Source organism: Myotis yumanensis, unplaced genomic scaffold (assembly GCF_028538775.1).
Source record: "Myotis yumanensis isolate MYYU_CA2020_CCGP unplaced genomic scaffold, mMyoYum1.0.hap1 SCAF_13, whole genome shotgun sequence".
NCBI lineage: Eukaryota > Metazoa > Chordata > Mammalia > Chiroptera > Vespertilionidae > Myotis > Myotis yumanensis.
Window position 1 is genome coordinate 19,067,081 of NW_027223764.1, and position 13,618 is coordinate 19,080,698.

Consider the following 13,618-nt stretch of genomic DNA (forward strand, 5'->3'; position numbering starts at 1 on the left):
TAAGTCCTCAGAAGCTGTCTGAGGACTGGGATTTCAAAACTGCTAGAGTTGTTACTGGTATATGCTTTTAAAGTAAAGAAGTGATCAAAATATCAGGCAGTGGAGAAAGGGACTATTACCTAAAGTAGAGTCTGAACTTGTTACCCAGCTGAGGAAATAGATCACAAGTTTCCTTTGTTTTAAATACCCTGTGTTGTTTTGCTAGATGCCGCGTTCCTGGCCCGAGAGAAGGCAAAAGCAGATGCTGAATATTATGCTGCACATAAATATGCCACGTCGAACAAGGTGACTGGCTCTCTGTGCCACTGTCCTAGTAATACAGTTTGGGGTTTAGTTTCTCTTGTGGGGGGCTCTACTGTGATAAAGGAGATTTTATCCAGTGTCAAGAAAGGATAGTTACTGTCACACCCTCTAGAATCAGCCAGTCACTTGGCAAGATATATTGCACACTTATTGGATAGGGAATTTTGTACATTTGCGTATTAAAATGGGAAGCTATGGCAAAGGCAAGCAGATATATAAAAATACATGCCATATAGCAAGCACGTCAAACTCACGGCCCATGGACCACATGCAGCCCACAACGAATATTTTTGCAGCCCAGCTAATATAACGGTATGCAAGAAACGATTTAATAAAAATTTCATGACTTAATTTTTACAATATCCTGTTATATATAATTATTAATAACGAACTACTACGTTCGCTCTTGACTGATTACTATAATCATGTTACATTCATTTCCCTTACATGCCTTAAGCACAGGCACACCATTTCTCTCCACTAATACTAGCAGCGAATATTTTAGCAGCCGATTGCATGTCATTAGTTTTGTACTGACTTGTTTGGTGTGCACAACAGGAAATAGTTTGCTTTCAGAGAATAAGAAAAATAGAAATTTGCGTTACGCTTTTTAATTGTGCAGATATTCAGTATCTGGTAAGTTAATGTCCAAGAAAAAATACAATTTCTATTAAAATGTTCTATTCTTTTATGTTAACAGTTACTCATTTATTTCAGCCCTTTGTATTCAGTATGTCTCTATCGAAATAAACCTATGTTTCTATGAAAATTGAAGCTTTTGTGTTTTGCGGCCCACATAAACTTAAACCTTGTTTATTTGGCCCATGTTAGCCTTTGAGTTTGACATGCTTGCCATATAGCCATTCATTTCTCCTGCTGTATAAGAATTCAGTAATCAAGAAAATTGAGGGGCTTCTGAAATGACAAAAAGAACAGAAGAGTAAAGTTTATTTAGAATTGCTTCCCAGAGAAGGTAGGTTTCTTGAGTAAGCTCGTTTATAGCAGTGTTTCTCATCAGAGACATTCTTGGCATTTTGGAGTGAGATGCTTCTTAATTGTTAAAGATCATCTCATGTATTATGGGATATTTTGCACCCCAGGCCCTCGCCTACTAAATGTCAGTAGTGTTTGCCAATTATTTTAATAGTCACCACCCCTCCACACACACACATGTGTTTCCAAATGCTACCAACTGAGTATTGCTTGTTTACTGGGCTTTTTAAATGTTTTAGTCATGAGGCATTTTATGTGTAATAACTTGAGAAAGGAGGTTGGGTGATGTATGGGTGACCAATTTTTGTTTAGGGACTGGGGTAAGTTTAGGTCTAGAGCAGCCGTGGGCAATGAATAAAACTAAAAAAAAAAAAGACCGTACCCTTTTATGTAATGATGTTTACTTTGAATTTATATTAGTTCACACAAACACCCCATCCATGCTTTTGTTCCGGCCCTCCGGTCCAGTTTAAGAACCCATTGTGGCCCTCGAGTCAAAAAGTTTGCCCACCCCTGGTCTAGAGACTACAGGCCTAGTTAGCAGGAATTATTTAATTAAGAGACAGCTAGAACCCCTATGGCTTTCTGAGAAGGGAAGGATCTAACCAAGGTTTATAAGGTTATTAGTTGTAGAATAGATTGGACAGAAAGAATGGAGACAGAGATTGCTAAGATATAGGATACAGTTTCCAGGATTAGAGTAAAGATTGAAGGTAGAGACAGAGCTTAAACTCTTTTGATTTAGAAAATAACCAAATAATCTGTATTCAGAAGAAATGATAAGACTTGAAATTCAGTATGAATTTAGAAATACACAACATATTGGAGGACACAGCTCTATAGAAACAGAATGGAGTTTGGTCAAGATGAAGACGAGATGAGAAACTTGAGTTTACAAAACTAACATTTCAAATCTGTAATGGGAGAGGCTGACCAGGCACAAATATCCAGATCTTGTCATGAAGTCAGCCTATGCCAAAAGGGCAGCAAGTAGTTTTATGTCACTTTGAAAATGAAAAATGCTATTCAGATATTGACCTATAATAATAAGACTTTAGAAAGTAATTTGTTTATACACGGTGAGCAGATTGGATGGCAGTGTTTCAGCAGGGATGTGAGTCAGCTGGAGAAGGTGTAGGTGCAGGAGTGGAAGATGTCAGAGGGCTGTGAAGAACAAGATGGGATTTGCCTGGAGGACAGGCTGGGACTTGAGATGAAGAGACAATCCCTAGGGAAGGCTCTGAGAGGCTTTAGAGTATATTTTAAGGATCATTGGAAATGAATACGTTTTAATCAAACCCAGAGAGATTGTGATTGGATATATCTTAAGATCACGATTTAAACAAGACTGTGACGGAGAGAAACCTGATGATTGACAAACACCTGTCCATCACAAACAGATTAAACATCCAGTTTCTGGGTAGAGGCAAGAGGCCAGACCAGGTGAGTTCTTGAGATATTTTCTAGTTCTGGAATGTGATCAAGAAAAGCAGAATCAAAGGTGGTTGATTATAAGGTTCTGAGCCCAGGCCCTTCCTTTGAAGCTCTGCCACTCCCATCCATTGACCTGTTCATATATCAGGAGAAACTCCAAACTGACCCCAGTTGATTCAGCTGGATGAAATGAGAAAGTACATATGGAAGTACTTCATCAGCCACAAGTCACTGTGGAAATGTTATCATCATTACTTAGTGAGTTACGTTCATTGTTCCTCATAACCACCCCCAACCTTTTTTTTTTTTTTAATTAAAAAATAAGCAGCTTCTCCTACATTATAACAGCTTGTTGAAGGAACTTCAAGTCTGGAATATAGCTATTAATGCAATAGCCACACTTCAAAGTGAGAGAGGGTCATTGGCAACAATTCAGATTTGAGTAATTTTATCAGTAGAGCAGTAGGGAAATGTGTGTAAGGAAATAGAGGGATGAATATTGCACCAAAGTGTCCTGATGCTTCTGCTCCTGTTTGCCCCCACACAGCACAAATTGACCCCGGAGTATCTGGAGCTCAGAAGATACCAGGCCATTGCTTCTAACAGTAAGATCTACTTCGGCAGCAACATTCCGAGCATGTTCGTGGACGCCTCTTGTGCTGTGAAATATTCAGATGTTAGGACTGGAAGGAAAAGCTCTCCTCTCCTCTCTAAGGATGCTGCTGAACCCTCTGGAGAGAGCCCTGTCCAAAAGAAGGAGAGCATAGGTTGATGCAAGAGGTGGAAATGTTCTCCCATATCAAGATGTGGCCCAAGGGGTTCAATGGGAATAATGGTTACGCGACTCCCTGTGCTCGTGTGTTCTGCCTCTCCTGTGGTAGTCCTGGCTTACCAGCTGATTCCAGGATAGAGCCAGCTGTCTGGCACCCAAATGGTCTTTCAACCACAGTTTTATCAAGTATGCTGTGTGTGATCCTTGCTAAATTGGTACTCATGAAAGAAGGAAAGTCTAATGCTAAGATACTGCCTGCACTGGAATGTTAAACACAAAGTACATAACAAGCTGTGTTTTCCTAAGCTGAGATCTGTTGAATAATGTTTACATTGGTCCCAGGGGAAGTGTGTGCTCAGCCATTCAAGAGATAGAAGGCCGGAGAGAAGATGGCCAGGATGTGGTAAGTGTAAAGAAGACTCACTACACCTGGGACCCGGGCTCTCTTTAGGGTCTGCAGTGTACATCCATGTGATTAGCATCTAGTCTGCTGAAGTTCCCCAGGAAATGATCTTCCAGTTGAGCAACCATTTACTTGATACAATTTGCACCTTTTTGTTTTCCTACAGTCAAGTTGGTGGCTTGCTGGGACATGCACCTTGCCACGCAACCAGATTCCTTGTAGAGATTCCTAATCACTAGTTTATTGCATTAGTAGGCTCAGAGATAGAGCTTGGTTTCAAGTTTTGGATGAGATGAAACCTTGGCTTTGAATCAAAGTTCTGGGGACCTGAATTCTCCTCCATTGGGTGATGACTGTCTGTGTCACTGCCTCAGGCTGTGTGTGACTAAGGTACTTGGTTTCTTGTCACAGACAACTCCTTATAAGTCACCTCTCAGCTCTGGCTGGCCAAGAGCAAGACAGGGCTTTACCAGAAATAGGAGCAGCATACAATTCCTAGCTATTCACTGCACAGTATTGTATCATAACTGCAGGAAGTTTTTTAACTGGATTTGGGGTACATTCATTTGCCCTAGTACCTCTGCCTAAAGGCTCTATTCTAGGCTGCCATGATTACTAGCACACGAATTCTCCTTCTCAATATTGTTCATCAGGAGCCTACATGGTGTGGAACAAAGAGTAACTTGGTCATTTTTGTCTCCTTCCCTATTGGCCCTGAGATGCTGAAATCAAAGTTGTTCTCCAGCCTCACCTTCCCTAGGAGATTAGGATTCCACTGACTTCTGGGCAGCCAGTGGATTTAATCTTCCATGAGAGGATGACAGATTAATCTGTGGCTATGAGAGACCTATTTCACCTGGACATTTTTTTTCCTTAAAGATTAACTTTCTTTAAAAAGTGTGCCCCATAGTTAGGCCTGAGTATGTGCAGCTTATTAAGACCTTTTGTGTAGACTTTGTTCAAGCCAGACAGAAAAGTCATGGGATCCTTCCAGCAACCTCTCAGCTGACTCTCAGTCTCATGACAGTTGTGAGTTGTGCCAAACACTTTATGGGAATGGAATCCCAGATTTGAGTGGGTCTTTTCCTTGGGCCTTATCCTATAAAAGCATTTGTAATATGGAGAGAATCATTTTTTTTTCATTTTTGCTCATTAATTGTATGCGTTCTCTTTTTGAGTGAATTTTGTGTTCTCTAGCCCTCAAAAGAACTTTTGAACTAAAAATAAACTTCTCCTGTCATATATTGTTGCTGCAGATAATGATTGTTGTGGGAAACTTGGATCATTGGTTTTTGTGCTTTCATTACTAGAGATGTTTTCTATTCCCATGAGCTAAAAGTTGCTGCCCCAAAGTGATGGATGTGAGTTATCTTACAAGCCACAAGCCCTGGTGGCAGAGTTGAGGGGCAGGGAAATCACATGGTGAAGTTTTAAAGAAAGTACTTCCACTTGAACTGTGCTTCCCTGTGCTCACTCAGGCACTAGGTCTAGCCCTCCTTCAGGGATGTTCCTTTTGGCAAATATATACTGTAATCTTGAGTCTAAATTTATATGTGAAATGCTACCTTTTTTTAAAAAAAAGAAACTAAATAAAATTATTTTACTATCAGTGATTTGTGTTTTCCATATGTCTCCGTTCTTTTCTGTTGTCCTAATATGCTTCCAAGGCTTTCTTGCCCATTTCACTAGGTATCCACTTTATTTAGTAGTTTTACTTAATGTAGAGGCTTTTCATATACTCCTCCCAGAACACTGCCTCCCTAGTATGAGAATTTTATTATTTATTTATTTATTTATTTATTTTTTAAAATATATTTTATTGATTCTCCACAGAGAGGAAGGGAGAGAGACAGAGAGCCAGAAACATCGACGAGAGAGAAACATCGATCAGCCGCTTCCTGCACATCCCCCACTGGGGATGCGCCCACAACCCAGGCACATGCCCTTGACCGGAATCGAACCCGGGACCCTCCAGTCCGCAGGCCGACGCTCCATCCACCGAGCCAAACCGGCTTCGGCCCTAGTATGAGAATTTTAAAATAATTTTTAAATATTTTTTAATTACAGTTGACATTAATTTCAGCTATATAATAGTGAGTAGACATTTCTATAACTTATGAAGTTATCGCTAGTACTTGGCATAAGAATTTTGAAAGCAGTTTCCATTCTTCTTGACTCGTGGGATTTACTAGGTGTACCAGTTAATCGGATTTTTTCAATAGATGGAGTTACACATATGTTGATGTATATGCAATTTGATATATATGCTATTTTGTTGTATTGCTCCTTCAGACTACCACTTGTTCCGATCAATGGCCCACGCACTTTCTGAGCAGCACTTCAAAACGTATGAAGAAGTGAAAAATTTGGTCTCTGAATGGTCTGCCTCAGGACAAGAAAAGTTCTATTGGGACGGTATCTACAAATTACCTGAAAGATGGGGGAAATGTGTAGCTAGCGATGGGCATCATTTTGAATAGAGCACTTTTGATGTTTCTCTTGAAATTATTGTGTTTTCTTTGGATTACAAAATCCGTATTAACCTGTTAAAATGCAGATTAACTATTAACCAGTTAATAATACGGATTAACCATTAACAGATTCCATATTATTAACCGGTTAATAGTTAATCCACATTTTAACCAGTTAATACGGATTTTGCAATCCAAAGAAAACACAATAATTTCAAGAGAAACATCAAAAGTGGTCTATTCAAAGTGATGTCCATTGCTAGCTACACATTTCCCCCATCTTTCAGGTAATTTGTGGATACCGTCCCAATAGAACTTTTCTTGTTTTAAGGCAGACCATTCAGAGACCAAATTTTTCACCACTTAGTACGTTTTGAGGACTGCTCAGAAAGTGCGTGTGCCATCTATCAGAATGTAATCTGAAGGAGCAAGGTCTGGTGAATACAGCGTGTGGGTTAATACTTCCCAGGCAAGATATTTTAGCATGTCTTTAACTGGTTTTGAAGTGTGTGATGGTGCGTTATCATGAAGCAAACTTACTTTGCCGTGTCTTCTGGCCCATTCTGGTTGTTTTACGATCACAGCATGGTTCAGATTGATTATTTGTTGTCGGTAATGATCAATATTAACGGTTTCACCTGGTTTTAGAAGCTCATAATACACCACACCTTCCTGATCCCACCAAACGCAGAGCATTGTCTTCTTTCTGAAGCGATTTGGCCTTGCAGTCGATGTTGTTGGTGGACCTGGATCAACCCATGACTTTGTGTGTGTGGGATTCTCAAATCCACTTGTCATCGCCAGTCACAATTCGATGCAAAAAAGACTTTCTTTCCTGCTGTTGAAGCAACATTTTACTGAGGACTTCTTAATTTTCCATTTGTCTTTTGTTCAGTTGATGTGGCACCCCTTTTCTTTCTTTAAAATCTTTCCCATTGCTTGTAAACGATCAGAAATTTTTTGCTGAGCAATATTTAATCTTTCTGCAAGTTGTTTTTGAGTTTGACACGCATCTTCACCTAATAATGCTTGTAAATGTTGGTCTTCAAACTTTTTCGGTTGACCTGGACGTTCTTTGTCTTTCACATCGAAATCATCACTTTTAAAGTGTTTAAGCCAGAGTTCACAAGTATATTGAGATGGAGCATGTACACCATACGCTTCCCGAAGTATACGATAACTTTCAGCAGGACTTTTCTTCAAAATAAAGTAATGAATTAAAACTTCCCGCAGATGCTCTTTTTTTTTGGCATGAAATTCGACATTTTGAAGCGTAAAAATATCTATGATGTTAACACATTCAGAAAATTTGACACATGAAGTTTTGAAGCTTGCTGTCAATACAATAAAATAGCATACATATCAAATCTCATATATATCAACATATGTGTAACTCCATCTATTGAAAATAATCTGCATTATTAACCGGTACACCTAATAAGGATGTTCTGATTCATTGTGGGATGCAGCCAGCTACAGAGGGGGAAGGGGAAGGATGGAGTGTGCCCTGCAGAGGCCGCCTGAGAGCTAGAGGAAGGGGGGAGACACTTACCTTGAAGCAGAGGAAGGACAAGTGGTATACATTATCACTGGCAATGATGTGGTCTGACTAACTTCACTAATTCAGATGTTAGCCCAGGAGCCAGGTTGGACCTGCCCTTCCCGTGCTCTCAACATTCCCTTCTGGGGACAATTTCATAGTAATGTTGGGACAGCAGGGCTTGGTAATTGGGAGTTTTGAGGACAGCGGCACTTTACTCAGTTTCCTGTAGGATCCAACCCCATAGTATCCTACATCTGCTACTGCAGACCAGGGGAGTTTAATTGGAACCAATTATCCTCTAGGTGTTTGGTAGGTATGAAATTGAAGTCGGACTTTCCTTTTTGCTGTGGGCAAGGAATTTTGTGATCAGAAGTTGACTGACTTCTAGTTGCTTCAGGATTAAGTCTCAGATGTGTGTATACAAGGCTTTTTGTTATTTTGCCCCCACTGACCTGCTTGCCCAGATCCTTGATTGTACCTTCTCTCCGTCTCTGCATTGTTCCATCTGCCCAGCTTACTTTTTCTTCCCCAAAGCTCCAACTTTCCTTTGCTGACTCCTAATGGTGTGTTCACTTCTTCAGACAGGTCACCCCGCATGCTTGCCCAGGTCAGTACCCCACGTGTCCCCCTTCGTAACATTTCACACGCCTTACATTACCTGTTTAATGTCTTTCCCACAAATAATTCAGCTCTCCAGGGGGCAGGGACTGTGTCCATGGTCTTCCCTGGGGTAGTAGTGTTGCTCATACCTGGCCCATATGAGTTATTCCTTTGTGTTGCATGAAAGAACAAAAGGATGAATGTGAAATGCAGGTTAAGTGACTAGTGGGGGAAAAGGACATAGAAGTAAGGTTAGAGTGTCCATGTCAGGACTTAATGTGAACAGTGAGCAGTTACCAAACATCTCTGAACCTGTTAACCCATCCTTGCAGTGCTCACTCCTCAGTGGACTCAGCAAGACAAGTTTATGCACCTGGTATAGTGGTAATTATTGGGTGAGTTAGTTCACGCACTCTATGGGAATCAACATGTTCCTGTCTCTGAGTAGACTAAGTTTCTGTAGTGGAGAGAGCACAGGACCTGACATATACAAGTGCATCATAAAAGACATTGAATTATGTCTTCAGCAGCAGTGAGCTAAGCTAGCTAGATTTTAAACCTTAACCACAGCCCTCCAGGAAAATCTCAACAAGCTGGCCCAGCCCCTCAGCTTTCTCCTGGTCTCTGGTCTTTGAATAAGCATTTAGATTCTATAGTTGGCCCTTGAGCAACCCTGCAAGTCAAAACTCTGCATATAATTTTTGACTCTTACCAAAAGCTTACAGATAACAGTTGATTAACATATTTGTATGTTAATATGTATTACATATTACTACAATAAGGTAAGGTAGAGAAAAGAAAATGTTATTAAGAACATCGTAAGGGCCCTAGCTGGTTTGGCTCAGTGGATAGAGCGTCAGCCTGCAGACTGAAGGTTCCTGGTTTGATTCTGGTCAAGGGCACATGCCAAGGTTGCAGGCTCGATCCCCAGTAGGGGAAGTGCAGGAGACAGCCGATCCATGACTCTCTCATTATTGATGTTTCTATCTCTCTCCCTCTCCTTTCCTCTCTGAAATCAATAAAAATATTTTTTTAAAAAGAAAATCATAAGGAAAATACAGTTAGAGTATTTATTGAAAAAAAATCCATGTGCAAGTGGACCCATGCAACTCAAACCCATGTTGTTCAGGGGTCAGCTGTAGATACTGTTAATTCATTGCTCACTCCAAGTGTCCATTATTATATAGACCATAACACAGAATGACATTTTACTTGTTTTCCTTACCATGTCTCTCTGGAATTCATACCTTTCTCTTTTTTTAATTAAATCTTTATTGTTCAGATTATTACAGTTGTTCCTTTTTTTCCCCCCATAGCTCCCCTCCACCCATTTCCCACCCCACCCTCCGCCCTCACCCACCCCCACTGTCCTCATCCATAGGTGCACGATTTTTGTTGTCTCTTCCCGCATCCCCCACACCCCTTCCCCCCCCCCAAGAATAGTCAGTCCACTCCCTTTCTATGCCCCTGATTCTATTATAATCACCAGTTTATTCTGTTCATCAGATTATTTATTCACTTGATTTTTAGATTTACTTGTTGATAGATGTGTATTTGTTGTTCATAGTTTGTATCTTTACCTTTTTCTTCTTCTTCCTCTTCTTAAAGGATACCTTTCAGCATTTCATATAATACTGGTTTGGTGGTGATGAACTCCTTTAGCTTTCCTTAAGCTCTTTATCTGACCTTCTATTCTGAATGATAGCTTTGCTGGATAAAGTAATCTTGGTTATAGGTTCTTGCTATTCATCACTTTGAATATTTCTTGCCACTCCCTTCTGGACTGCAAAGTTTCTGTTGAGAAATCAGCTGAGAGTCGTATGGGTACTCCCTTGTAGGTAACTGACTGTCTTTCTCTTGCTGCTTTTAAGATTCTCTCTTTGTCTTTTGCTCTTGGCATTTTAATTATGATGTGTCTTGGTGTGGTCCTCTTTGGATTCCTTTTGTTTGGGGTTCTCTGCCCTTCCTGGACTTGTAAGTCTATTTCTTTCACCAGGAAGGGGCAGTTTTCTGTCATTATTTCTTCAAATAGGTTTTCAATATCTTGCTCTCTCTCTTCTTCTGGCACCCCTATAATTCGGATGTTGGTATGCTTGAAGCTGTCCCAGAGTTTCCTTACACCATCTTCGTATTTTTGGATTCTTTTTTCATTTTGCTTTTCCAGTTGGGTGTTTTTTGCTTCTTCATATTTCAAATCTTTGACTTGATTCTTGCGATCCTCTAGTCTGCTGTTGGGAGTCTGTATAATATTCTTTATTTCAGTCAGTGTATGCTTAATTTCTAGTTGTTCCTTTATCACAACCTCGAGGGTCTCATTAGATTTCTTGAGGGTCTCATTAAGTTTATCGGCAGTTTCTGGAAAATTCTTGAAAAACCTTAAAAGTGTGGTTTTGAACTCTATATCCAGTAGTTTGCTTTCCTCCATTTCTGTCACTTGTGTCCTGTTTCTTTGTCTCCGCATTTTTTTATGCTTCGCTGTGTCGATAGAGTGGCTTTCTGTGCTAGGTGTCCTATAGGGCCCAATGGCTCAGCCTCCCAATTACCTGAGGTAGACACTCTTGGTGCACCCCCTTGTGGGCTTTGTGCACAGTCTTGTTGTATTTAAGCCTTGATTGTTGTAGGTAACACTGGGAGGGATTGACCTTCAGGCCAATTGGCTGTGAGAATCAGCTGTGTCTGCAGTGGGAGAACTTCTGTGCTGGAGACACCCCTCCGGGGCAAGACTTGCTTCAGTGGGGCTTTGGTGCTCACTGAGTCTGCCCCCTGAGTGTGTCCTTTATGGATCCGAGGAGCTGCAACTGGATGGTCCCACTCTGACCACCAGGCACACTGGCTCCTGGATCTCTAAGGAGGTGCTAATCTAGCCTTTGCCTGAGGCTACCCAACAGAAGCCAGCTGTAAAGCAATGCGAGTTGCCCTGGGGCCTTGGGCCAGCTGCAGTTTGTTAGGTAATTATCAGATTGCAAAGGGCCAGGCCTTTCATATGCAAAAGCCTCCGTGCACTTGGGCTGGGCGGGGTCCCAGGGGATCAACAGGGTGGAGCGAGCAGTTATGGCTGCTCTCAGTCCTGCCCTCAGAGGCCCTGCTTCTCAGTGTCCCAATCGCTGCAAGCACCTCCGAGAGAAAGCTGCCCTTGAGTTCCGAACGATGCCAGACAGTCCCATTTGTCCTGTATGAATCTGGGTCCCCAGAGACTCGCCTGGAACTGGAGCTCAGAGCTTGAGACTCCCTCCCAATTGAAAAAGACAACCATGTCCTCAGCCGCCAGCCCTCTCTGCATGCGCCTCTGTACCTCTGTATTTTACTTCCGCACCGCACCTCCTCTGAGTCTCGATATGCTTTTCTCTTTCCTTCTAGTTGTAGAATGTCCACTCAGCCAGCCTTCCTGTGGTTCTGGATGATGTCCGTTCCGTCTTTTAGTTGTATTTTTGAAGTGGTTGTGCGAGGCAGCAATCTCCGGTGTTTACCTATGCCGCCATCTTGGGGGGTTTTTTTTTTGCTTACATTGTTTTAAATCTGTCCTTTCCCAACATGTTTCCAACATCTCACCATACTTTTTCACCTACTTTCAACATCCAAAGCAGCATTAAAGTCCTAACTGTTCAAACATTTCCAGGTCAATAATTTACCTCACTGTGAAATGTCTGCAAATGAATACCTGGAAACAACTTGGCAAAAGTGTCAGCGGACAGGTTCCACAGAATGCTGGAAGGAATACAGAAACGTATCAGAGGCCCTTAAACTAATGACCTCTGCCTGAGTTCTTCTCCCTGTGCAAACCCATCAGGGGCTGTGCTCCATACCAGCTCACAAGCCCCGAAGCTAATGGATCCACGAATGCAGGCTAATGAGCAATTCTCTAGTCTGTTGTGAGAAATACAGAGAGATGGCCCTGAAATAAGTGGAAAACAATGAAGTTAAAAAAAAAACATTTAATGAATTTTTGTGCTTCATACATATTTAATGTTTGTAATAATAAGTAATAGAAAACCACAGTAGACTTCTTAGATTTTAGGAAAAGATTTATTACAGTAAAAATTCCCCATAAAATAATGTATAAACATTATTGTTAATAGTAAGACTTACCTCAAAGAATAAATAAGAGGATTAATTATCTTAAATGTAAATACAAATGAGATAACATTTTTCAAAAATCACCTTAGTGAATGTTTTCTTTTTCTTTATTGTGATAAAATATACATAAAATTTACAATTTTAACAGTTTTAAGATGTACATTTCAGTGGTATTAAGAGCATTCACAATTTTTAAAATATATTTTTACTGATTTCAGAGAGGAAGGAAGAAGGAGAGAGAGATAGAAACATCAATGATGAGAGAGAATAATTGATTGGCTGCCTCCTGCATGCCACACTGGGGATCGAGCCAGAAACCCAGGCATGTGCCCTTGACCAGAATCAAACCCGGGACCCTTCAGTCCACAGGCTGATGCTCTATCCACTGAGCCAAACCTGCTAGGGCCATTCACAATTTTTGATGAGAGCATCATTGATCAGCTGCCTCCTGCGTGCCTCCTGGGGATTGAGCCCACAACCCAGGTATGTGAACTCTGGTTCATAGGTCGATGCTCAACCATTGAGACACACTGGCCGGGCTCCAGAATTTTTTAATCATTCCAAACAAACTCTGTACCCATTAAACACTGACACTCCATTTCTTCCTCCCCTAGGCCCTAGCAACATCTAGTCCACTTTCCATGTCCATGAATTTCGTGTCTCTAAGTACCTCATATAAGTGTAATCATACAATACTTGTACTTTGTGTCTGGCTTATTTCACTTAGTATCATGTCTTCAAGTTTCATTCATGCTGTAGCAAATTTTAGAACTTCATCCCTTTTTATTTTTAAAAAAAATATATTTTATTGATTTCAGAGAGGAAGGGAGAGGGAGAGAGAGATAGAAACATCAATGATGAGAGAGAATCATTATTTTGCTGTCTCCTGCACATCCCCTACTACTAGGGATTGAGCCCACAACCCAGGCATGTGCCCTTGACTGGAATCAAACTTGGGACTCTTCAGTCCACAGGCCGATGCTCTATCCACTGAGCCAAACCGGCTATGGGTCTTCATCCCTTTT

General features: G+C 41.0%; 1 protein-coding gene across 2 annotated transcripts in view; it reads left to right on the forward strand.

Moving 5' to 3' along the window:
- The window catches only part of ERLIN1 (ER lipid raft associated 1), a 42,609-nt gene extending 37,095 nt beyond the window's left edge, over nt 1-5,514 (forward strand). For both annotated transcript variants that reach the window (XM_070432533.1, XM_070432532.1), the window contains 2 exons: nt 206-285; nt 3,278-5,514. In XM_070432533.1, the coding sequence (XP_070288634.1) occupies nt 206-285; nt 3,278-3,502 (305 nt within the window). In that variant the 3' untranslated portion in view covers nt 3,503-5,514. The remainder of the gene's footprint in view (nt 1-205; nt 286-3,277) is intronic.
- The last annotated feature ends 8,104 nt before the right edge of the window (nt 5,515-13,618 follow it).